This window comes from Corylus avellana, chromosome 5 (assembly GCF_965113065.1).
Source record: "Corylus avellana chromosome 5, dhCorAvel1.hap1.2, whole genome shotgun sequence".
NCBI classification, from domain to species: domain Eukaryota; kingdom Viridiplantae; phylum Streptophyta; class Magnoliopsida; order Fagales; family Betulaceae; genus Corylus; species Corylus avellana.
Window position 1 is genome coordinate 17,297,795 of NC_142494.1, and position 27,182 is coordinate 17,324,976.

General features: G+C 39.4%; 1 protein-coding gene and 1 pseudogene across 1 annotated transcript; both read right to left on the reverse strand.

Annotated features, from left to right (window-relative positions):
* Positions 1-4,730: 4,730 nt before the first annotated feature.
* Positions 4,731-6,848, reverse strand: LOC148585866 (uncharacterized). Its single transcript, XM_088516797.1, has 2 exons — positions 6,555-6,848; positions 4,731-6,464 (listed from the first exon to the last, which is right to left on the reverse strand). The coding sequence occupies exons 1-2, from the start codon at positions 6,846-6,848 to the stop codon at positions 4,731-4,733; spliced, it is 2,028 nt and encodes a 675-aa protein (XP_088372923.1).
* Positions 6,849-16,122: 9,274 nt separating this feature from the next.
* LOC148585867 (zinc transporter 1-like) lies at positions 16,123-17,503 on the reverse strand (annotated as a pseudogene).
* Between the last annotated feature and the right edge of the window lie 9,679 nt (positions 17,504-27,182).

A 27,182-nucleotide genomic window follows, 5' to 3' on the forward strand; every position in this document is an offset into this window, starting at 1 on the left:
ATGCTAAGCTGAGGGATACGTTGGCTCAGCAAGACAAAGAATTGCTCCTTCTTGGCCAACAGCAGTCGATGGCCCAGACCGAGTTTGAACAAGTCGAGTCTAGGATGTCGGCTCTATCTTCCGAGTTGCAGACCCTCCATGCCGATCATTCAAAGCTTCAAGAGGATCATTCCATCATGAAGGAGGACTTGCATCAACTTGAGGAGAAGCACGGGGAGGTCCTGGAGCAGTTAATGGCTTCTCAAGCGGAGAATGCTGGCCAAAATACGAGAATTGAAGAAGTTACCAAAGGTCAGGTTGTCGCTGAGGAGCGACTTAAGTTCTTCCGTGGGAAGCTTGAGGAGACGAAGTTACGACTTAAAAAGGCCGAGGCCCAGTCCTCTTAACTATTTGGAACAACTATCATACGCTTCCTGGACTCGGGATAGTGCCTGGGCCGACGGAATCATTCTTGGTTTTGAGACCTTTCGATCTTGGGCCAAGGATCCGGCTCGCACTACTGACCTTGATACAGTCCAACCTGAGACTATTCTTGTTTCCGATAAGGCTTTGAAGCAGCTGATCAGTCTTGGGTCAGACTTGATGCCCGATGATGAAGGGATCAACAGATTCGCTCATCAACCATTTTCGTGTTCCGAGGAGTCCTCAGGTGATGGAAGGACTACTTCTGGTCATGGTGCCGAGACCCCTTATGCTTCTAAGGCCCCTTCTGAAGATCCCAAAGAAGACTAAACCCCTTGGCCCTGGTGCTGAGACCCTAAAGAAGCTTCTTTTGTTTTTTTTATTTATTTGTAAATGAAGAATTTGAGATTTTAATGAAGTTTTGTTTATATTTCTCAGAATGACCTAGCTTTGTAAATGAATACTTGCTCTTAATAGATTACTTTTTCTGAAGTTTGTTTAGCTTTTTTCGAGCACACCTTTTTTTGTAAGGATTTCTACTCTTGACAAGCTACTTGCTCCGCTTTCTTTGAACACACCTTTGTTTTGAAGGTTTTACGTTCTTTACAAGCCATTGGCTTAACCTTCTTTGGATACACCTTGCTTGAAGGTTTTACATCCTTGACAGGTTACTGACTTTAACCTTCTTTGGACACACCTTGTTTGAAGGTTCTATGTCCTTTACCGGTTTTGTCTTAGGAAAGTTACAAATCTTTTTAGTGACCTGTTGGTTGTTTATGTCGAAGGTAGTTTTAACTTACCTTGCTTTGGAATGTTAAAAGATGATTGAAACTCTGGGAGATTCTTTTATTTAAAAAAGTAATAAAAATTACAGGAAAAATAAGAATCAAACGAAAATCAAATAAGAATCACCTTACTGAAATAAGCTAGACAAAGTACTTTTTTAGGTGCTCGGCATTCCATGGCTTGGGGAGTGCTTTTCCTTCCATGTTCTCAAGCTAGTAAGCTCCCGCCCTTCTACACTCAATCACTTTGTAGGGTCCTTCCCAGTTCGGAGCTAACTTCCCTTCCACTGGGTCTCTGGTAGTAATGGTGGTCTTGCGCAAGACCATGTCCCCAATCTTGAAACTTCTGTGCTTGACTCCTTTATTAAAATACCAAGTCGCTCTCTCCTGGTATGCCGCCATAGTTACTCGGGCCTAGTCTCGCTTCTCTTGTAACAGGTCCAAGTGTAGTTTGAGCCCTTCATCGTTAGTTTCGAAATGAAAGGATTCGACTCGGTAACTTCCCGAGCCTATCTCGGCTAGGATGACTGCCTCGATTCCAAAAGCCAAAGCGTATGGAGACTCCTCTGTGGGTATTCTCTTGGTTGTTTGATGTGCCCATAAAACTTCTGGGAGATCATCTGCCCAGTCCCCCTTCCGATCTCCAAGTTTTTTCTTCAACATTTTGAAAATTGTTTTGTTAGTCATTCTACTTGTCCATTTGCCTGAGAATGGGCTGGAGACGAGTAGTAGTTTCTTATATGGAGATTTGCACACCATTCTCGGAATGATTCACAGTCAAACTGCTTTCCGTTATCAGTTACAAAGGCATGAGGAATACTATAACAGCAAACAACATTCTTCCACAAGAACCTTTCGATGCTCTTGGCCGTAATGTTCACTAGAGCTTCTACTTCTACCCATTTTGTGAAATAATCCACTGCCACAACCGCGAAACGCACACCCCCTTTTCCACGAGGTAGTGGTCTTACTATATCTACCCCCCATTGTGAGAAGGGCCATGGCGAGGAGATTGAGCTTAGGTCTCCTGGGGGTTGCTTTGCAATGTTTGCAAAGCGTTGGCATTTATTACAATTTCTTACCATTTGTACCGAGTCCCGATTCATATTTGGCCAGTAAAAACCGGCTCTGACTGCTTTATGGGCCAATACTCTCGCTCCCGAGTGACTATCACAGATTCCTTCATGGATCTCGCGGAGGACATAATCTCCCTCTTCCTTTGAGATACATTTGAGTAGCGGTAGCATGAAGCCCCATTTGTATAGGACTCCATTAATTATGGTAAATCTAGCAGCCTTAATTTTGATTTGAGTTGCTGATTTTTTATCTGACGGGAGAGTTCCCTGTTCTAAATATTCCCTTATGCTCCTCTGCCATTCCGATACGGTTTCAATAACTGAGACCGAGACCGTCTTGGGTACGGCAGGTCTCGACAAAACCTGAATTTGTACATCGGGTTCTTCAGCACCGCTACCTGTTGTTGATGCTTTTCGGGCTAGTTGGTCCGCCCTTTCATTCTCTTCTCTCGGGATCTTCATAATACAGAATTTCCTAAAGGCATTCTGTAAATCCTGTACCTTTGACAGATATTGCTTCATCTTATCTCCTCTGGCTTCAAACTCTCCTCGGATGTGTCCAACAATCACCTGCGAGTCACTCCGTAGCTCAACAAAATCGGCTCCCATCTCTCGGGCTAAACCGAGTCCTGCTAGAACTGGCTCATACTCGGCTTCGTTATTGGTGGTCTTGAACTCCAACCTTAGGGAACTACATAATTCTTCTCCATCGGGGGTGATTAATACTACTCCAGCTCCACCATTCTTCCTTGTAGATGATCCGTCTACTTAGACTACCCATGTTTCATCTTTCTGCCATTCTGTGGTGGCAGGTAGATTAGTGAATTCTGCTAAGAAGTCAGCCAATACCTGCCCCTTGATACTATTCCTTGGGAGGAACTCAATATCAAATTCTTCGAGTTCGATCTCCCAGTTCGCTAATCTGCCAGACAGATCTAACTTCCTGAGCACTTTCTTTAATGGGTACTCGGTCAAGACTCTAATGGTGTGAGCTTGGAAATACGGGCGTAGTTTCCTGGAAGCAATAATCAACGCAAATGCTAACTTCTCCATCTGAGGGTACCGCTCTTCTGCTCCCCTCAATGCTCTGCTTATAAAGTAGACTAGTTTCTGAACACCGTCTTCTTCTCGGATGAGGGCCGCACTTATAGCTGTTGGGGAAACAGCCAAGCATAGATACAAAGCTTCCCCAGGAATGGTTTTGCTTAACAGAGGTGTGCTGGTCAGATACTTCTTCAGCTGTTGAAAGGCTTCTTCACACTCTGTAGACCATTCAAATGCCTTCCTTAGGATTCTGAAGAAGGGTAGGCATTTGTCTGTCGACCAAGAGATGAATCGGTTTAACGCTGCAATTTTGCTCGTCAACTGCTGAAGTTGCTTCGTATTTTTAGGTGACTGCATATCCAACACTGCTTGGATCTTTTCGGGATTAGCTTCTATTCCTCAGTTTGACACCATATAACCAAAAAATTTACCCGAGGCCACTCCAAACGCACACTTCGCGGGATTCAACTCATCCCATATTTCTTTAAAGTTCCAAAAGTCTCCTGCAAGTCTTCTATATGACCTTCTAGTAGCATGCTTTTGACCAACATGTCATCGACATATACCTCCATATTACTGCCGATTTGGTCTCGGAACATCTTATTAACCAGCCTCTGATACGTCGCTCCGGCGTTCTTGAGACCGAAAGGCATAACCTTGTAGCAATACAAGCCTCGGTCAATGATGAATGCGGTCTTTTCCTAGTCTTCTGGATGCATATAAATCTGGTTGTAACCAGAAAAAGCATCCATAAAGCTCAACAGGCCGTATCCCGCTATCGAGTCCACCAGCGCATCAATGTGTGGTAGATGAAAGCTATCCTTCGGGCATGCCTTATTAAGGTCTGTGAAGTCCACACACATTCTCCACTTCCCACTGGATATTTTGACCAGCACCACATTAGCCAACCAGTCAGGATAATAAACCTCCTTTATAAATCGAGCTTTAAGTAATTTCTCCACTTCCTCGGCGATAGCCATATTCCGTTCTGGGGCAAACTTTCTTCTCTTCTGTCTTACTGGCTTTATGTTTGGGTCCACGTTGAGTTGGTGGACAATGTCATTGGGACTGATCCCTGGCATATCTTCATGAGTCCACGCAAACACCTCCATATTTTCTCGAAGAAAAGTTATGAGAGAGTCTTGGATTTCTGAGGCGAGCTGCGTTCCTACTTTCACTACTTTTCCTTTTTCCAATTTTACTTCTTCCAAAGGCTCGGCAGGTTCCCCTTTTAGGGAACTTTACTTCGGCTGCCCACCATACCAACCTTCAAAGGGGAAGGTTCTGACTTCTTCAAGGAAATGTTATAACACTTCCTTGCCGTAACTTGATCTCCTTTTACCACTCCTACTCCCTTCTCAGTTGGAAACTTCATCATTAAATGGTAAGTGGAAGTTACAGCCTTCAACTTATTAAGGGATGGTCAACCAATGATTGCGTTGCATGCAGACGGCCAATCGATCACCAAGAAATCAACCATAGTTGTGGACTGCCTTGGAGCCGTTCTTACTGTAACTGGAAGGGAGATGAGTCCCATTGGCTGAACTTCTTCTCCTGCAAACCCTACTAGTGGTGAATCAAACGGTTGGATCCTGTTCCGTTCGACACCCATTTGTTTGAAGACCGGCCAATATAAAATGTCGGCTAAACTACCACTGTCCACCAAGACTCGGTGGATTTTATGGTTGGCCATCGTTAGTGTGACGACTAATGCATCATCATGAGGAAATATTACCCCCCTTTCATCTTCTTCAGAAAAGGATATAGCCATCCCCGCTCTCCTTGCTATTTTTAGCGGTCTTCCGATCGACAGTACTTCGTTATCAGGTTTTGTTCTCCTCACGTAAGCTTTCCTAGATGAGCTAGAAACTCCTCCGCCAGCCAGTCCTCCTGAGATGGTGTGAATCTCCCTCACCACATCTTGATGGCGAGGCTGATGGAATTCTCTGTCTCGCCTTGGTTTCGCCTGCTGATCCTGCATCGGTTCAGCATACCGATCTTCTCTCGGCCTTGCCTCTCGGTTTCTGGGAGCTTCTCGGTCTCCTTCCAATAACAGAGGCTCTTCATTTCTTCGTTGATTCCTCTCACCCGCTAGGAATTTCACCAACCTTCCGTTTCTGATATGGTTCTCAATCTCTTGCCTCAACGTTATGCATTCCTCTGTTAAATGACCATGATCGCGATGATACTTGCAATACTTCTGAGGATCACGTCTCTTAGGATCGCCTTTCAGCTTGCTTGGCCATTTGAAGGCAGGATCCCTCCTTATCTCCATGAATACTTCAGCCATGCTAGTATTCAGTGGAGTAAACTTCGCGCTCTGCAATTTCCGAAGGTCCATTCTAGGATATGATGGGGCCACCTTCTCCGACCTTTTCACATTCTTCTCCTCCTTTTTTACAGCACTTGCCGGTGCTACCTTCTCCTTACTGCCCTTGGCTTCGAGCTCTTCCTTCTGGTTCTTCATGAGAGCCTTGACGGTCTCTTCTTGATTAATGTACTTATCAGCCTTTTTTATGAACTGACCGAGAGTCACTAACTTGGTACTTTTCGACAGCTCGGCCATCAAAGGCCCTTCAGCCCTTACTCCATGCATCAGAGCGTCAAGTACTGTTTGCTCAGGAGGATTTTCAATCATCAACTTCTCCTGGTTAAATTTGAGCATGAACTCTTTTAATGACTCCTCCTTCCCCTGCACAAGGGACAACAAATAAGCCGGATTCTTCTTCCTCTTCTGGGTAGCCAAGAACTGACTCAAGAAGAGACGCCCGAGAGTCTTGAAATCGTCTATTGAATTGGCCGAAAGTTTGCCGAACCAATATTTAGCTACTACAACTAAAGTTAAGGGAAAAACCCTACATGAAATTGCGTCTGGGGTTCCATGAAGAATGAAATACGCACGAAGACCTTCCATGTGCTCAGTTGGATCCCCAGTGCCATCATAGAGATTGACTCGGGGCATCTTGAATTTATCAGGGAGAGGAAAATTCATGACCCGAGGGGTGAAGGGGAGACTTGTGTTTTCCATAAGTTCCCCCGCATTGGTTTGATCTCCGCCATCAGCTATTTGATGAGCCATTTCGTCGCATTTCTTCTTAAGCTCCTGCAAGTCGGTATTAACATTGCTCTCGTTATACCCTTCAGTGCGACGGTCCTCCTGGCGGAAAGACTACTCCCTTCGAGATATAGTATGACGAGACCTTTCGTTCTGGACAGTATTATGATGGCTGGCCTGAGCTGAGCTTACTTCATCTTCTTCCTCAAAACCTCGAGGCCTCTTTCCCCTATGGATCTCGGCGCGTCTTTCCCTCTCGCGCCTATCTTCTTGTCTCTTCGTCCTTCTTTCCTCCCGCTCTTGATCCCTTCGGCTGTTTTGGCCTTCGGCAACCGTGAGCCTTGTGGCGAGGTCTTCGTTCTGCTTCTGCAAAGCCTTCATGGATTTAGTCATCTGCTTTATAAGATCTGCTAACTCTGGAGGAGCTCCAGCAGCCCCAGGAGGTACACCGGGCTGTCGCACGGATTGGGAGCGTGTATACACCATACCTAGAATAATGAAAGAATGAAGGAAATAGCTAGGTCCCCACAGACGGCGCCAAACTGTTGATACACAGTTTTCTGGGATGGTGATGTGGCATGCCTTCTGGAGGTGTGATTGGCTTTGGTGATATTTCAGACTACACACAGAAGAGAACAAATAGGATTAGAGCCCCCGGTGGTGTCCCGGCGGGGGAACTCCGATGCCTAAGTTAGAAACTGAGGAAAAAGTGTTGGAATAGAGTTTGTTTCCCGCATATCTTGGGACTCTTATCCCTGAATATCTGGTTTACAGTTATTCTGTTAAGGGATGAATCTTGGGATGAGGTAGTAAGCTGTCGTTTGACGTATATTGCCTTTTTGAATTTAAACAGCCTCTTATCCCGCTAGTATAGGGATTGTTTGTTGAAGGCTTCTTTCGAATGTAGGATAATGTTTACTGAAATGAATTTGAATCTTTGTATATCCTTAACTGTATAATGGCAACTTTACCCTTGGTATTTTGACTTATTTGCATTCGGTGTAGTGTCTCGGATCTGACATCTGACTTCTATCCAAGGGACGGTCTCGGAGTCAGATCCCGAGACCGTGCTGGTTTACGAGGCCTTCTCGGGGAAAGCTATTCCGAGGCCTTGTCGGACATCCTGTTTAGGCAAGATCGGGTTTGGAGTCTATTGGGTTTCAATAGCGGATCCATGACCCAACAGTATACTTTGACATTGCTAATCGCTTAGGACTTGATGATTGCTGATTGATTGTTCGATTGTTTGTTTGCTAATTGATTGTTGTTTAATCATTTGCAGTGAGTGCGGAGAAGTCGAGCTGTCATGATGGCGTTAACCTTTGTTTTTTGTTGGGATGTTTGTACGTAATGTACTCGCGAATCACTTAAGTTGTATTTCCTATTTTTGTTGATGTATATATATATATATATATATATATATATATATATATATATATATATATATATATAGTTGGATTTATTTGTTTATTAACAATGTTGATGTATATAGACAATGATGTATATATGTATGTTTTATGGACATCATCTTGATTGATAACTCATACGACTCGAGAAATGATGTATGTTGATGAATAGCTATTGACAGTCATTTTTATCAAGTGTACACATAAAAATTTTGGAGAAATTTATTAAAAAACAAATTTTTTTTCCTGCATGGTTTAGTAACGTGTCAAAATTGACATGTTACTAAAGTTTAGTAACATGTCATAACGTGTTAATTTCTCACACGTTACTAATTGGAATTTAGTAACACCAAATTAGTAACACGCCGCACACGTTACTAGTAACATGTCAAAAGTGTCGTTACTAATCAACAGGTTTTTTGTAGTGATTGCCAAGATCCCAATCCGTTTGACCCACTCATACCATGTACTTGTAAGGAGAGACAATTCAAAGTAAGAAAATCGTATGTATACCTTGCACTCAGACTAAGAGAAGGAGCAATCAAAAAGCTGCAAAAGGGAGAGAGAAGCAAATGGTAAACAAAGAAGAAAATCTTTTGGGGAGTTTTGAAAAGGTCAACAAAAGTGGGCAGTGTTTGACGAACTGAGATCCCCTCCAATTGAGGAGAAATTGAAGATTCTCCAATTGTTAATCGTGGCTCTTCATTTTAAATTCAATGGTTTAGCTTTTGTATAACTGAGGCATTAAATGTTGGCTTTTGTTTTACCGGGGTTTAAATGATTTTATAGATCACTAAATTTAAAATGAAGGGCCACGATTAACAATTGGAGAATCTCCAATTTCTCCTCAATTTGAAGGGGTCCGGATCCGTGTTTGACGGCTTTTGAGCAACTTTATCAATTTCTTTCATATTTAACATTTAAAAAAAAAAATTAACAAAATTTACAAAAAATATCATTTATTGAACTCTTTATCCAAACTTAAATTTAACATTTGCTGGTATGAAAAAGTCGTTTGTCTTATCCTTCCTAGTTTTCTCTCTGGAGAACATCTAGCGGTGAGGGTTGAACCTCGTTACTAGTTACGGTAGTGGAGGGTTTGTGTGGATTTGTCTGGTGGGAACGATTAGAGGAAGAAGATGACGGATCATATTGTGAATTTGTGTGGCAAAATTTCACTTACGGAGGGAGAGCAAACGGGTATCAATATTACTGAGGGTGAAATTGAGGAGGTGAGGGCATAAGTAGGAAGATGTCTGGTTGGACAGATATGGATGGGGAAGAAGGTCAACACTGAAGCTTTTAAATTTGTCCTTGCTCGAATCTGGCGTACGAATGGTAGTGTCAAATTCAAAGAATTAAACGACAATATATGGTTTTTTGAGTTTGAAGACGAAGATGATATAAGGAGGGTGTTGGATGTAAGGCCTTGGTCTTTTGACAGGCATATGCTAGTTTTAAATGAGTTTGATGGGAGTATCCCCCATTCGAAGATGGAGTTTTTGCATTCTCCTTTTTGTGTTCAGGTGCACGACATGCCTCTGATGTGTATGACCAAAGGGATTGGTACAAAAATTGCTTTGTCGATGGGGATGGTGGAGGATGTGGATGTTGCAAGTGATGGTGTCGAATGGGGGAGATGTTTACGAATCCGAGTGGTGATAGATTTATCAAAACCTCTCGAGCGTGGAAGGGCTCTTATTCTCAATGGCAAATCATGTTGGGTCAATTTTAGGCATGAAAAACTTCCTGAACTATGTTTCACATGTGGTCGCATAGTGCATGGGGAGAAGGGTTGTCCAGTTTGGTGATCATCTAGACAAAGTACAAATGAAGAGGCAAAGCAATGGGCAGTCTGGATTAGGGTTGAAGATCCAAGAAGGAAAGGTGGTGGTGGAGCGTATGGCAATTAGTCAGATGGAGGACGACATCCTAGTTCAGGTGGTGACAGTGGGGCCACTGGCGGCAGGGAGAATCCATCTTTTTCAAATATGGGCGCAAACGGCAATGGAGGGAACCCTAGCAAGGGAACCAATGAGAAACAAGGGACTAGGAGTGCTAAATCAGATTCAGTTAAATATGGAGAAGTTGGTGGACCGAAGGAGACAGAGCTTAAGGAGATAGAGGACTCGATTGGGCAGGAGTTTGTAATAGTTATGTGAAAAGAGAGTGGGAAGTCCACGAGGGATGCTGAGTTGACAAAAAATAAAACGAAGATTGGGGTGGGCAGCATAGAGAATACTGGTGGATCTTGAGATGAAGAGTTAAAAGGCCATAAAGTTAAAACAATAATGGGAGAAAACCCAATGGGTGATGGGCCAGCAAGGACTTTAGTTGAAAATATGGAATTTAGCCCATCCCCAATATTTTCATTGGCTAGTATTGGTGAAATAAAGGATGACGGGAAGAATCAGCTGTAGCTATATTTCCATACGGTGAACAGCTTCAGGTCCAATCTTTACGAAATTTGAAGAGGAAGGCCCGTGATGGCTTAGCTCTATGGGGTGATTCCGAAGGTGATAAAAATAGAGGTAAGAAGAGGAAAGAGATGAATTAGACGATAGGCAACAGGGAGGGAAAGCGATGTAGGCGGATGGAGACTGAAACTCCAGTAAATGTGAATGATATGGTGGAGGCTGGAACCCAGCCCCACCAAGTCAAATGAATATATTAAGCTGGAACTGTTAGGGGCTTGGGAACCCCTAGACAGTTCGAGACCTTTGTCAGTTGACAAAGGAGAAGAATCCCAGCATTGTGTTTCTAATGAAAACAAAGTGCATGAAAGGTAGAATGGAGGTTATGAGGGTCAAGATGGGGTATGCTAGCATGTTCGTAGAGGACACAGTTAGTCGTAGTGGTGGGTTGGCTTTGTTATGGAAGGATGAGGAATTTTTGGAAATTCAAAATTATTCCCGAAGACACATCAATGCCATTGTCAAATATCTGAATGAAGATAAACCTTCGAATTTCACAGGATTTTATGGCCATCTAGACTGGACAAAATGATGTGAATCGTGGTCATTGCTCTGTCATCTTAGTATCTTTGCTCCGATACCTTGGCTCTGAAGATTTTAATGAAATCATTGATCAGTCTGAAAAATCGAGTGCAGCTCAAAGAAGGGAGATCCAAATGGCTTCGTTTAGGGAAGCTTTTGAGGATTGTAGTTTGAATGATTTGGGGTTCTCAGGATCTAAGTATACTTGGAACAATGGCAGACAAGATGCTTCTTTTACTAAAGAAAGGCTAGACCGAGTGACAGCTAATGTTGGTTGGTGTGACATGTATATGCATAAAGAGGTTCATATCTTGGCAGCACATGCATCGGATCACAAGCCTTTATCAATTGAATTTGCAAAGGAGGCCGACAGTTTTACAAACACTAGACTTTGGAGTAAATTTGAAGCACGTTGGCTATTAGATGAAGAATCCAAACTAGTTATAAAGGAGGTATGACAGACTGAGGAGGGGGGGGGGGGGGGGGGAGGGGTTCACATATGTAGCAAGTGCAGCAAAAGCTCGATTCATGCAAGGCAGAATTGAGGCGGTGGAATTGGCTCAAACACGGAAATGCAGAAAAGTCTATTAAGGAGAAGACGAAACTTCTACAAGAGTTGTAGATGAATGAAGGTCAAGGTGTAGTGGAGTCAACGAATTGGTATAAAAATTGGGATAGAAATACTCCTTATTTTCATGCTTGGGTGAGTCAACGCCGTCGAACAAATCAGATTCAAAAAATCAAAGATGATTTGGGTAATGAATGGAAGAAACCCAAGGATGTAAGGCAAGCCTTTATCAACTTTTATCAAGAGTTATTTACTGCTGGAGAGGTCTTAGGGGTGGAAGACAACTTGATGGGTTTGGAGAGTAGAGTGACGGAGGAGATGAATCTCAATCTGCTCAAGAACTTTTCATCGGTTGAAGTGGATAATGCTCTACGGCAAATGCATCCCTTAAAGTCTCTTGGACCGGATGGTATGTCGCCTTATTTTTATCAACACTCATGGGCAACAATACGTGAGGAGGTTAGTATGGTTGTGCTTCATTTTTTGAATACTGGGTATTTGATTCTTCCATTAATGACACATTTATCACTTTGATTCCTAAGATTAAGAAACCCACCTGAATTATTGAGTATAGGCGTATTAGCCTATGCAATGTAATTTATAAGTTGATTGCCAAGGTCTTAGCAAAAAGATTATCTCTCCCAATCAGAGTACCTTTATACCAGGTAAACTCACTTTTGATAATGTGTTGGTGGCTTTTGAGGTGCTTAATACAATGGATACTTGGATGAAAGGGCGAAAGGGTTTCATGGCACTCAAACTTGACATGAGCAAGGCCTATGATCGAGTCGAATGGGACTTTTTGGAAGCTATTATGCTTAAGCTTGGTTTTGCAAAGAGATGGGTGGATTTGGTAATGGTTTGTGTCCACACGGTAACTTACTCAATTCTGATTAATGATCAACCATATAGGGACATTACCCCTACCAGAGGAATCAGACAAGGAGATCCTTTATCACTTTATTTTTTCATATTATGTGTGGAAGGATTGAGCAATATAAATCATCTTTTCTTTGCAAATGATATTTTGCTCTTTTTTAGGGCCAATACTGTGGAATGGGTACAAATTCAAGAGGTGTTAGAGAAGTATGAGAAGGCATTGGGGAAGAAATTGAATCGACGGAAGACTTCTATATTTTTTAGCCGAAATACAAATGCTGAGGCTAAGACTCTTATTCTGTCAGCAGCTACGGTGAATCCCACAACATGGTGTAAGAAGTATTTAGGGCTACCAGCTTTGATTGGGAGGTCGACAGTAAGTTCCTTCACAACCCTTAAAGGCAAGATATGAGAGTGAATGAATGGGTGGAAGGAGAAGTTCCTTTCTCAAGCTGGCAAGAAAATTCTCTTGAAGGTGGTAGTTTAGGCGATCCCCACATACACAATGAGTGTATTGCTACTTCCGAAAGGACTTTGTAGAGATATAAGCTTGATGATGTCTAAATTCTGGTGGGGACATAACAAGAATTCTTCTTGTATTGCATGGATGAGTTGGCGTAGAATGGGAAGGGCAAAGGAGAAAGGTGGTATAGGTTTTAAGGATTTGGAGATGTTTAATTTATCTCTATTGGCTAAATAAGGCTGGAGGTTGCTTCAAAAACCTAACACATTGGCTACAACCATCTTTCATGAAACTACTACCCAAATGGAATGTTTCTTGCTTCAAATTTAGGGAGTAGTCCTTCATACGCTTGGAGAAGCATATGGAAGGCCAAGTTTTTTCTTATTGAGGGGCTAGTGTGGAGAGTGGGTGATGGCCAGTCAATTCATATATGGGGTGCTTAGTGGTTACCCAAACCGGTGGTGTATAAAACACAAGCGCAAGAGCAAGTGCTGGATAGAGGGGCGGTGAGTGAGCTGCTAGACGGTGAGACTAATTGGTGGAATAGGGATTTAGTGAAAGTTGTGTTTAATGAAGATAAAGCCAAGGAGATTTGCGGTATAGCAGTTTGTCCACGGTCCCGGTGTGATAAATTAGTATGGGCAGGCGCAAACAATGGGGACTTTACTATGCATAGTGCATACCATATGGCGAAGGAGCGAGAATTGAGTAATGAAGGAAGCTGCTCCAATCCGTAGGTTTTGGAATCATTATGGAAGGATATCTGGAATGTTAAAGGATCAAGAGTGGTCAAAACTTTCTTATGGCAGGCCTACAACGATACTTTACCAACGAAGGAGCGTTTATTTAAACGATATATTACTGTGGATCCTCTTTGTCCTATATGTGGTTTGGAACTTGAAACATTAGGACACATTCTTTAGAGTTGTTCGTCTGCAAAGAATGTGTGGCTGGAGTGTGTTCCCCAGATTCAAAAGAGTACAAGTGATGTTGCTAATTTCATACATATTTTTGTGATGTTGCTGACAAGAATTGACGTGGAACATATACAACTGGTGGCAACGGTAGCCAGGCAATTATGGTTAAGGAGGAATACGATTATATTTGGTGGTGATTTTCTGGGGCCATCTGCTATTATCAGAATAGCCAATGAACAAGTGGATGCTAGCGTTGAAGCGGCACAGAGGAGGAATGCCAGTGGAGAAATGCCCAGGCCACTTCTTGTTACTATGTGGCAGAAACCAAGGCATGGGTGATTGAAACTTAACTGGGATGCAGCTTTGGATTTGCGTCAAAACAGGATGGGCCTTGGAGATATCGTCCAAAATCATGAAAGGATGCTTGTAGCCATGTTTTGCGCAGTAAAGGAAAATGTGTCTGAATCGACTATGGTTGAAGCGTTTGGGGAATGGAAAGCAGTGGATATTGCTTCTCAACTGGAAATACGAAGCATCATATTAGAAGGAGACTCGTTGATAATTGTTCGAGCATTAGTAAGCAAGGATGATTGTTGGAGTTTGTATGGACAAGTTGTAAATGATGCTAGGGACAATCTGAAACGTTTCTATGAGTGGGAGGTAAAGCATGTTAGTAGAGTTGGCAATGGAGCTGCTCACTGCTTAGCAAAAATGGCTTTGGGTTTGGAGGGGGATAGGTTGTGGAGGGAAGACTTCCCTCTACGAATGCAAGAGCTGTAATCATTTTGTTTGATTGTTTTCACATTGTTATGAATGATTAGAACCAATTCAAAAAATAAAAAATAAAAAATAAAATAACATTTGCTTTAATTCCTCTCTAAATATAAAGACATCAAAAGCAAAAGTTATTTATCTTTTAATATTATTTTGGTTGTTAAGGTAGTATTGTTGAGCTATAGTGCTCAACAAAGTTGTTGAGCATTGTAGCTCCTCAGCAAACTCTTGACTAGTTTGTTAAGCCGGATGGAGAGTGATTTTAAAACTATGGCTCAACAAAATAGCATGAGCTGGATGTGAATGCTCTTAGGGTTTCCCACGTATTCCAAGAAATAGGACAGCCAAGAGAGAGAGAGAGAGAAAAAAAAAAACCATAATTAAAAGAGAGGAAAATTACGTTTCCTCTTAAAATAAAAAATAAATACACAATTTTATTTCCTTGAAAGCTTCAATCTCGGTGGTCTAGACCCTATATTGTAAAATATGTTTTCCCTTATGGGAATGGTAATGTGTTTAAAGTTAATGGGTAATGATTGAAAATCTTGGGGAATGTATGGTTCAAACATTTTCATTACTAATCAATGAGTGTGGTGTAGATTATTTTCAACATTCTTCTATGAGACTACTTGTTCTTTCTTAATTAAGCGTTTTCATATGGTTCATATGTGAGGTATTTATATTGCTTACATTATTTCACTCATATATACTCAAGAGTGTTACACCGATTTCAGAGTGATTTCAATTATTGAGTGTTAATTAACATCGGTAAGGCTTGAGTCAAAACATACTTTCAAATGGAAACTATGCCATTAATTTCCCAGTACTAAACAATATTTCTGAGAAGAAAAGAATCTATTGATGAAGTAAACAATATTCTTGAAAATTTGCTTTGCAAGTAAATATGACACAATATGGGGAGAATTAATAGACATTTAACTATAAGTATACAATCACCAAAATACGTAAAATCAAACACAAGGATTTTTGTGACAAAGAGGAAACCTTTTAGAAAACATTTTAAAAGTAAAACCTCTCCGGGGCAGCTAAACCCAGAAAATCACTATCAAAAAGATGTTTAGAGATTACAGACACTAGGAACCACTTACAACCCGATGCAAGTCCTTGACTCTGTAAGATGGACAAGCCTCCAACTCGTCTCCTCGCTCACAATCTCCTTCAATGTGATTCTCCTTTACTAGACCATTCTGATAGACTTCTCAATGAAGCTCACAATGAAACTTACAATAATCCTTTAAGAAGAATAATTAGGCTCACAACAGATGTTCTCTCTAAGCACAACCTCTCACAAAACTTAGGGTAGAATTTCGTCACTCTCTCTCTCTCTCTCTCTCTCTCTCTATATATATATATATATATATATATATATAATCTACAAAACCCTAGACCTGGGCCCACATAAAATACATGATTTGGACAGCATAGCTCCTTGTCAGGACGCCCAGTATTCAAAAAATGAAGCACAACCATACTAACCTCCTCACGCACTGTTGCCCATGAGTGTTGATAAAAACAAGGCGACATACCATCCGGTCCAAGAGACTTTAAGGGATGTATTTGCTGTAGAGCATTATCCACTTCAACTGATGTAAAGTTCTTGAGCAGATTGAGATTCATCTCCTCCGTCACTCTACTTTCCAAACCCATCAAGCTATCTTCCACCCCTGAGACCTCTCCAGCAGTAAATAACTCTTGATAAAAGTTGATAAAGGTGTGCCTTACATCATTGGGTTTCTTCAATTCATTACCCAAATCATCTTTGATTTTTTGAATCTGATTTGTTCGACGGCGTTGACTTGCCCAAGCATGAAAATAATGAGTATTTCTATCCCCATTTTTATACCAATTCTGTTTTGTCCGCTGTTTCCACCATCTATCCTCTTGCTCAACGAAGTAGAATCGTCAACGACAGAAGCGAGGCCATGGGCATGCGTTGCATGAGAGTGAGCGTGAACGTGCATGTCACCCGTCTTCTCCTCGTCCTCAACCCCTCCTTGAGCGTCGCTATTGAAGCTGGAGCTCCTGTAATACGACTTCGCAAAGGCATCAACCATCAGAGTCAAGATCGCCGACGTCATTGCCACGAACCCCGTGAACGGAAACGTCTGCCACGGCTTCTTGTCGAGACATGACGACGTCAAGCTCTCGAAAGCGTCGGGAAGCATGTGGATGAACCCGGTCGACAATATCACGCTGGCAGTGAACGCCTTTATCATGAAAAACACGCCCTTCTCGGGTCACAAGGCTGGAATAGTCTTACCCAGTAACGGAATACAAACGCTGATTGCGTCGGTGATGAGTATAGAAGTGATGGCGGCAAGTTTGTACTCCAGAGCCTGGTGCTTGTTGCGCTCTCCGTCGTTGGCGTCACACGTGCAGTCTCCCGAAACTAAGGGAGGGAGCAGGATTAGGAAGAAGAGACAGAAGATTTGTTGAAGGGTCAACATATTGTGAATATTCAAAAGGAAAAAGGAATTTGAGAGAGTATGATGAGGGAGAGAGGTAGTTATATAGTAGGACAAATATATGAGCTCATGAAATCATTGTGGCCCATGATTTGGAGAATGACGACAATCCTGCATTGGTAGTGGTGTCAAACTAGGTCACTAAGTATTCATTTAATTTTAAATACGCAATTATGTCATCATATTGTCATCTCAAACTAATTATCAAGTCATGCAAAGTAACTTTTGTTTGACATGTCATATGCCAAATATGCGTGCAGAACCATAATTTTAGGAGGATGGGGACAAAGCTAAAAAAAAAAAAAAAAAAAAAGAGTTTTTGAGTATCCATTTCATTTAAATTAAATAGATAAAATGTAGAAGAAATTTTTAAAATTATATAACATTTTTTAAATTTTACAAGGGCCGAGAACCCCACAGCTAGTGGTGGTTCCACCCTTGTATATGTACCATGTGATACAATTACATTAAATTATAAATATATTCTAAATAGAAAAATTAAAAAATTAAAAAAAAATTAAAAAAATTCTTAATTTATAGTACTACTATATTTGTAATTTTAAGTAATTAAGCCATGTGACACATCACGTACGTACATGGCATGTCAGACAAGAGATACAGTACAGTAATTGATTAGTCTGCCATATGACATACACTCTTAATAATAAATTGGAATAGGTTGTGTATATCTACTTTTTCTTCTCTCTACATTTTCTCTCTAAGAACTTAGAGGTGAAGCTTTTTGATCTTTTATCATCGGTGGGTGAAAGGTTGATTGTGTGTTGAGACTTGAAGTATGAGTAATATGGCGGACACGTTGACTGAACAATGGGAAAAATTCACTCTATTGGAGGAGGAGAATGTGGGGGTGGAAATCCCAGAGCAAGAAATTGAGACTGTGGTGTCTCAAGGGTCGTTGAGCATTGTTGGGAAGCTGTTGACGGATCGAGTAGTGGGGAAGGAGATTGTAAAAATACCTTTGATGTGGGCATGGCACCCCTCTGGCTGGGTGAAATTCAAAGATCTTGGACCGAACTTGTTTCTTATTGAGTTCAAGCATTCCTGGGACAAATCCAGGATTTTGGAGGGACATCTGTGAACTTTTGATGGGCATTTGGTCTCTTTGGTGGACTTCAATGGAATGACGCCTCCTCACTTGTCGGAGTTTGAAAAAGCGGCATTCTAGGTGCGAATTTTCAAACTCCCACTTGGATGCATGGGAAAGGCAACTGGATATCGGATTGGATCTACTGTAAGGGAAGTGGAGGAGGTCGGTGTGAATGAAGATGGTATCGGATGGGGGGAGTTTTTGAGGGTACAAATTGTGCTAGACTTAACAAAACCTTTATCCCAGGGGAGATTCCTGAAAGTGAAGGATAAAACTATTTTGGTCACTTTTCAATATGAGAAGATACGCAAATATTGTTTTCATTGTAGTGTGATTTGTCATGGTAGCAAAGGGTGTGTAGCGGCGGGGAAAAAACGTCAACATGGGAATGACAAGGAGCCTGAATTTGGCCCGGGTTTGAGGGTTATGTCTCCTAAGAGGAGATATAGAGGGAATAGGTTTTGTGGTCGAGGAGGGAAGTGGGATCCGAAAGAAGAGGAGAGTAGTCAACAATTGGAGAAGGAACATGGGGATGCCGAGAGTGCTTTCGAAGAGACTAGCGGTGGCCGGAGCCAAGCGTCAGTCGCCGGCTAGGGGAGAGGGCAGTTTCGGTAGACGGGATAATTGCCAAAGCTTCTCCAAGGAAAGTGCGGATTCAATTCCTTTGGAAAAGGAAGGAAAAATTCCCATGCAGAGACAAGTAGACAGGTGGCAATCAAGGAGAATCAAATATTACACTCATGCAAATCAGCCACAGATTTTGGAGATAAAAAGAAAGCAGATGTTGGCTCCTCATAATCGTCATTTAATGCAAAAGATGCTGGGGGATCAAAAAATGTTTATATTGGTCAATGGGATGCCATTAAGGAGCGCATGATTTGGGGAATTATGGAGCAACATAAGGCGGCTCATTATTTGGCTGGAGGGGTGCAATCTTCCATAGGGGTGTCAATGCGGGCAGTTTGCTAACCACTATATATAACCGCTAACCACTAACCGCTTAACTGTTTAACCGTATTAACCGCTAACAGCCTAACCGCTATAACCGCCTAGCGATTAGCGGTTAATGGTTATTGGGTTTACTAACCGTAACCGCTAACCACTAACCGCCTTTTTATATAATATATTTTTATAATTATAATTATAAAAATATTTATACATATAACATAATCATTTGATCATTAAATCACAATTTGAGTATTAATATATTATCACTATAATTTATATGATTATATCACATGATCAATTGATCATTAAATCATTTGATTACATAATAACAAATTATATATATATAATATGACATAACTCATAAGTATACCAATTCATATTAATACAACAATTAAATATCTAGAGACTTATTTCCAATGTATGTTATAAACTTATAAGTCTATATATGTTATAAATCTATATAAGTCTACATATGCATATGAATAATATAAATGTATAATATCAATACTTAATCATATGATTCAATAACAATTCAAATACTTTATTTAAGATTTCAAGTGAATCATATTATTAATGTACAATGATGATATGATTCGTATAATATCAAATTAAGTAATTGACATTGGATTAAAAAATGACCAATGTGTTACTTATAAACACAATTTAAGTATTAATGTATTATCATTATAATTTTAGTAATTTATATATTATCACTGTAATTAATATGATTATATCACATGATGACTTGATCATTAAATCATATGATTATATAATAATAAATAATACATATATAATATGACATAACTTATAAGTCATAAGTCTACAAGTTAATCATATGATTCATGTACAATGATAATCATAATTGATTCAATTGAATTAAACAATATATTACTTATAACTACAATTTAATTAAAGCATGATTAGATACTTTAGGAATTTAGGATTTAGGAGTTTAAACATTACTATTTACCATTAGATATTAAGTTCAATTCAAAGAAAAAAGATTATAAGTAAATATGATAATAATTTAAATAATTAATCATATGATATAGTTTAATGAGATTATATGATTATATAATATCAAATTAAGTAATTGACATTAAATTCAACAATGTGTTACTTATAATCACAATTGAAGTATTAATGTATTTTTTTAACATTTTTTAGAAAAAGAAATTTAACCATTTTTTGAAAAAAAAAAAAAAAAAAAAAAAAGAAAAGAAAGAGCATTAACCATTTTTTGAACCATTTGTAACAATTTTTTTTAAAATTGAATCATTGATAGTTAATAGTTTTCCCCTTAACCTTTTTTCTAAAAAAAATTATATAGAAGGCAAAACTACGTCATTTTGTACTTCTATATATTCATCTATTTCTTCCGAACCCTAAATCTCACGAAAATCATCTCAAAATCACTCAACACAGCAGCCTCTCTCAAACTCTCACCGTGACACCGTCTCAACTTTCGTCTCTCAACTCTCTCAAGCTCACCCACTACTCATGGTCGGCTCAACGAAAATACTAGGCAGTTTCTTTCTCAAATTAGACAGCCAAGGTCAGTGATTTTGGGTTCATTTTCTTTGAGTTTTTGAAATGCTCTGTGTATTGTGTAGTTGCCGAGCTACTTTGATTTTTGATTTCCTACTATTTTACAATTCTTTCCAATGATTTTGGGTCGTTTATTGTGTATTTGTTGATTATTGGGATATGATCGAAATGGGTTTTGGATTATATTGTGTATGGCAGCCGTATGGGGTATTGGGATATATATATATAGTCAAAAGGCTTGAATCATTCAATATATAGGGATAAATTACATTTTCTTCTTCAATAATGCAAATAAAAACAGGGAGACATATTTGTTCTTTTAACTCCTTTTCGAGTACTCCAAAGAGAAAAGGGCAATGTGAGCAGCCTAGCTCACAAGCCTCTATGGGATGTCCAAATTACATGCAACTTGAATTATAGAAGATCTCAATCTTATGGGCATCCAGTTTTCAGAAAAAATACATGCATTAACAAATGGGTATAATTTTTCAGAACTGGACTCTTGAATCTCAGATTGGATAAGACATCAGGTCTTGCAAACCAATGCACACAAAGGTATATAATTATATTAAGCACGTTTTGATATGTGTACATGCTTGTGCCTTAATATTATTATGTTTAAGTTTATAACTTTTCTTCTTTTGATGTCCACAGGATTTGCTAGAGGACCAAATGAGAGGATTGATGAAGTTTTAATTTTTTATTTGTATCATTTAATGTTTTATTTGAACTTATTTTATATGTTTTGTGTTGAACTTTTTTTTTTATATGTTGTGGCAGTTGTCTGAATTCTAAACTTTTTTTTTATATGTTGTGTTGAATTTTTTTTTTTTTTTTTTTATATGTTGTTTTTTTTTTCAAAAAAAAAGTTAACCGGTTATGATTTAATATTTAAGGAAATTTTTTTAAAGTATAAGTAAATGTAAATTTTTGGGTCAAATATTTTTGATTTTTCAATATGAGCTCTTTTTATAGCAATTGGGCCCAAGAAGACACTAAAAAAAAAAAAAAAAAAAAAAAGTAAAAAAAAAGCCCAAAAAGGCCCAAAAAGCAAGAAAAAAAAAATAAAAAAAAATAAAAAAAAGCTAAATTTTAAAAAAGCGGTTAGCAGGCAGTTATCTATTTCACTAACCGCTAAGGCGGTTACGGTTAGCGGTTATTGCCAATAACCGCTATCCGTAACCGCCTTGACACCCCTAATCTTCCACGTCATGTGGGTTTGGTCATGTGGCTGAGAAGGTGGCATACCACGTAGGCTATAGGACTATACAGCTGAAAAAACACATGAGATCACGGCATGGGTTTCGACCAAATTGTGGCAACGATCCATCGGGTGAAGGTATGGCGATGACAATGGTGCCAAGCAATGAGGTACAGGTGGGGGGGAAAAAGAAGGAGTGGTGATGATGGGGAAAGAGTTTTCGGTCCAGGGAGATCTTGTCATCTTCTAATGGGGGCGGTTCTCGGGTGAGTAACATAAGTGGGAAGAGAGCTAAGGTTGGGGATATGGCTTTGAAGAAGGGAAATGATGAAAAGGCGGCGGCTGTGACATAGCCCTTCCAATCACCATTAGCATAATAAGTGGGAACAGTTGAGGGCTTGGTAACCCCCGGGCAGTTCGGGACCTTTGCCGGATGGCGAAGGAAAAGAGACCCAAAATGGTTTTCATTATGGAAACCAAGTTACAGGCATCCCATTTTGACCGTCTTAAAAATAAGTTGGGATTTGAAAATGTGTTTGTGGTTGATAGTGTTGGTAGAAGTGGAGGTTTGGCATTATTTTGGAGTAGCGAGGTGGATGTGGAAATTTAAAACTATAGTAGAAGACATATCAATGTGATGGTACAGTTGGAAAGGTGGAGTCCCCATTGAAAATTTACGGGATTTTATGGACATCCCGATGTCACAAAGCGAATGGAGGCATGGAATCTTCTCTGATACCTTCAGTGTATGTCTCTAACTCCTTGGCTTTGTGTGAGATATTTTAATCAGATACTTGATCAGTTGTCGGAGAAAAAAGGGCGTATGTGGACGACCAATGAGGCAAATGGAGGAGTTTAGAGAGGCTTTGGAGTTTTGCAATTTGCATGATTTTCAATATAGTGGCCCAAAATTTACGTGGAGCAATAAAAGGGGAGGAGATGATTTTGTTCAAGAAAGATTAGATAGAGCCACGACCAATGGTGAGTGGTTGGAGATTTTTCAATATGACAGTGGAGATTTTGGCCACAAGAAGTTCTGATCATGCTTCTGTCCATGTTATGGTGTGTATTCAACCCCAAGGTTTGGTGAGGCGCAGTCCACGTTTCTTCTATGAGGCAGGCTGGGGAAAGCAAGAGGAGAATCGCAAAACTATTAAAAAAGTATGGGTAGCAAAGATTCAGGCTGGGAGTGAATGGCAAAAATTAAAAAAGAAAATTGAGGGGAGCAAGAGGGAGATTCTTTGCTGGAGGAGGAAAAACAAGGAGCAAAATGAAAATGGAATTGAACAAAAAACGAAGCAGCTTGTGCTATTTCAGAGGGGCCGGACAAAAATGAGGAGATTGGGCAGATTCAAAAAGATTTACACGAGTTGTTGGAGGCGGAGGAGATGGGGTGGAGACAACAAGCCTAGGAGCATTGGTTAAAATATGGAGACAAGAATTCGAAATATTTCTACGCAAGTGTGAAACAAAGACAAAGAGCCAACCATATTCATCGCATTATAGATGAGGGAGGGGTGGAGTGTTCTACTGTGGAGGAGGTAGTTCGAGGGTTTACCACTTATTTTCACTCCATTTATACAACATCCAACCCGGATGGTATTGGTGAGTTCATTGCTGGGCTCCAACCAACAGTGACAGCTTCCATGAATGCCTCGTTGGGGAAGGAGTTTACTGAGGAAGAGATTTGTGCAGCTCTATCTCAGATGGATCCCCTAAAATTGCTTGGTCCGGATGGCTTACCTGTGGCTTTTTATCAAGAACACTAGGCCTTGATAGGCGATGAGGTATGTAATGGGGTATTACAATTTTTATGTTTTTGATGAAACTATAAACCATACTTATATTACATTAATTCCGAAAGTGAAAAATTCCTCAAAGGAATAGGTTGATGGAATGACCAATTGTAAACCAAAGAAAAATGGAAGAACCAAATTTTCTAAATTGAAAACTTAAGGACAACATTAAATTGCACAAAAAAAAATTAATGATTGAATTTGATTTTGTTGGAAAAGTTAAAAGAGTGTTGAAAGAATGTCGACATTAACACGTACCACACAATCCACCGAGAAAGGAAAGAAAGTCGATTCAAATTTTAGGTCAGATATTTTGTTGATAAGTTTACCTTTTAGGTCGGCAATTAATTAAGTGTTAATTAAGATTTTGTTTTAATTAATTGTGTTGCCAACAATGGGAATTAATAGTTTTTCATTAAAAGGTGTTTGGATTTCATTAAACTTCTTCATTGTTTTGATATTATTGTTGTTAATGTCCATGTAGGCTTCCAAGCTAACGTAATCATATATATAGTTGACAATGTCCTTTTGTGGTGATCATGAATTTCATGAATCTATCATAATTTAGAATGATGACATTTCGCTAATTCAAGAATAAGTTAATTTAATTATATTTCATACAAGAGCCTGTTTGAGATTGAGTTTGAGAAATTGAACTTTTAAATCAAAAAAATGTTTTTTTGGCAAAAACTTTATTTTTAAGCTTTTGCCAAAAGTGCGTTTTAGCCATTTTTAGGCTTTTTGAACCCTTAAAAGTGCCTTCAATTTTTTTTATCAAACGAATACTTTTTTCTTCAAACAAACTTCTTGAATATTAAACGCACTTTTAGGCTTCTCACATAGACCCTAAGTATATGTGGTTATGTTTTGAAAATGAGTAACGCTAAAAACTATACTTTCATATTGTCACTATCTCACTATGTAGAGGTAGCAATGTGAATCAGCCGTTTTGATCACCCCTTATTTCACAAAATAAAAAAATTAAAAGGGCTAATTAGCATTATGATCATGTCAACGGGGTGGAATAATGATTAAATAAAAGTAAGGTTTTATAGTATGATTAGTAATGTTATATATTAAACTCTCATCCTACTCAGTTGATGTGGTGGTAGTGCTATTAGTCCTTGGATCAACAATCATTAAAAAACAAAATTCATAGCAAGATAAAAGGTGGAATGAGGGTGTTCTAAATAGCGTTATTCTTTGAACCAATTAGATTTTCTGAGTCTTAAGAACAAATAGGTGCTCCCCCTTTTTTCTTTTATTTTTTCCTTTTTTTTTTTTTTTGTTAATGAATAAATATTATTTCATGTTAAAAAAATAATAATGAATAAATATTATTTCATGTTAATGAATAAATTTTTTTTTTGTAAAATAAAAATGTAATTTTTAACATTACTAAAAAAAAATGTAAGTGGACTATTGTATAGGAGAAAAAGCCCAAACAAAATAAAATGGGCCCTAAGTGGATTAATATAAGGGTTAAATACCTCAGACCCCCCTGGGGTTTGCCAACTTTATTTTTTTTCCCCTGAAGTTTCATTTTTATCACAAGAGGTCACTCTAATTTTGATAATAGACCAAGTTAGTCCTCCATCAGTTGACCGTTAGTTGACTTAACGGAATTCCACGTGTACCAATCAAATGTTAACACGTGACACCTATTTAATTTTTTTTTTTTTTTAAAAAAAAAAAGTATTTTCGAAAAAAAAAAAAAAAAAACAACAAAAAAGAAAAGAAAAACAATTGGAGGTGGCCAAGCCACCCCCTTGGCCCGAGCCACCCCCTTTGGCCATGGGGGTGGCCTAGTCACCCCCATTTGGCCGAATGGGGGTGGCTCGGCCACCCCCTAGGCTCCAAGGGGGTGGCTAAATGGCCAAGGAGCCACCCCCAATTGTTTTTCTTTTCTTTTTTGCTTTTTTTTTTTCGAAAATACTTTTTTTTGTAATTTTTTTTTTAAAAAAAAATAAATAAATAAAAAATAGGTGCCATGTGTCAACATTTTATTGGTCCACGTGGAATTCCGTTAAGTCAACTAACGGAGGACTAACTTGGTCTATTATAAAAACCACAGGGATCTCATGTGATAAAAATGAAACCCCAGGGGAAAAAAAAAAAAAAAGTTGGCAAACCCCGGGGGTGATGAGGTATTTAACCCTCACCATGTTTGGGGAAAGGGACATTGGGCTGGTCTTAAGCCCAAAGCCACTTAGGAAAAGTCCATTTGGTCTTCGAGATGAACTTTGACCCAGAAAGTAAAAGGGAATTTTCAAGGACAAACCAAATAGGCCTTAGAAACTTTAAATAGGCTTTTAAGAAAAACAAGTTGAACATTTTTCTAAACTTCAAGAAAAATTATAAGTACAATTCAAAGTTTGATATGATTTATGAAAATTGGACGTTGGCCCTTTAAAGTAATTATTTCACGAAAATAAATAATTTTGGCCCATTTTGAGAATTAAAAGAAAATTAAAAACAAATGTACTTAAAATTTTGGATTTTGGAACTTAGGCCATTGAAATTTTTGGCATGGGCTAAGAAAAGTTCAATTCGATTTGGATTTGGGCCAAGACCCAAATTGGAGAATGGGGAGAAAGGTATATTCAGCCACAGTGAAAAATCAAAGGGAAGAAAATTTTTCGGAGAAACTTCAGTTTGGCCTTCTGAACTTTCAGCCGATTTTACAAACCCTCCCACCCCCCCCCCCTTCTCAACTTTCAAATCTCTCATTTAGGACCCCCTCTGTTAGTTTTCAACGTTAAACTCAAACGGTTTGACTTTTTATGCCCATTATACCCTCACCCAATCCACTTGAAATTTCGAAAACACCCAAAACTATAACACCCACCCCCAGACCAAAACAACACTGTTTTAGGCATCTATTTTAAAAATAAAAAAGAAAAAGAAAAAGAAAAAGCAAATATTAAAATTTTTTTTAAAAAAAAAAAAAAAAAATCAAATCGGAGACACCCCCTTGGCCAAAAGGGGTTGACCTGACCACCCCATTTTTGGCTAAGGAGCTACCCCCATGGTTAATCTGAGGGTGGTCGAACCACTCCCATGGCCAAGGGAGTGGTTCACCCACCCCTGAAAGGCCCAAAAAAAAGAAAAAAAGGGAATGGGTTTCGGGCTTTTGGGGGTGGCTGGACCACCCCCAAGGGCCTGGGGGTGGTCAGGCCACCCCCAAAAGCCCAAAAGCCATTCCTTTTATTTATTTTATTTTTTTAATAAATATAATAAATAATTATTTAATATATGATAATTAGTTACTCATAATCAGCTTGTTTAATTTATCTTGAGTGTTTAATTTGCTTCACATGCATTGTTCCTTACAAATATACTGCCAATTATATAAGGGTCCCTCGTGTTGAGCCGGTCTCATAGAAGCTAAGGCATGTTCTTCATGCTGCAGTTGATGGAAAAGTGAGATTCTTCTGATGGGCCAGCGTGAGTGGAATTATTCCCAACACCCTTCACAAAAGCCTTTAGCCACTGGAGTTCCAGGATTGCAAGAGGCGACTCATAGAAGAATGGACTAGAAGTTATGGAGCTAATGTAGTACTAGAAGCAAACGGGTTGTTTGTTTGGTACGCATGAGGTGTGCATTACAAAAACTTTGTAAGTGTATCCTACTTGTAATTTGAATTCTTCTGTGGTAAACGAGTTTCCTTGGTTTGAGTACTGGGGAGTGGGTTTACCTTTGTTCTACAAATAGTTTTCACACTAAAAT

Coding starts and splice junctions, on each gene's coding strand:
- LOC148585866 (XM_088516797.1), bottom strand. CDS start 6,848: ATGGTGTATACACGCTCCCAATCCGTGCGACAGCCCGGTGTACCTCCT. Junction 6,465..6,554: donor GTTTTGAGGAAGAAGATGAA/GTAAGCTCAGCT, acceptor TCTTTCCGCCAG/GAGGACCGTCGCACTGAAGG.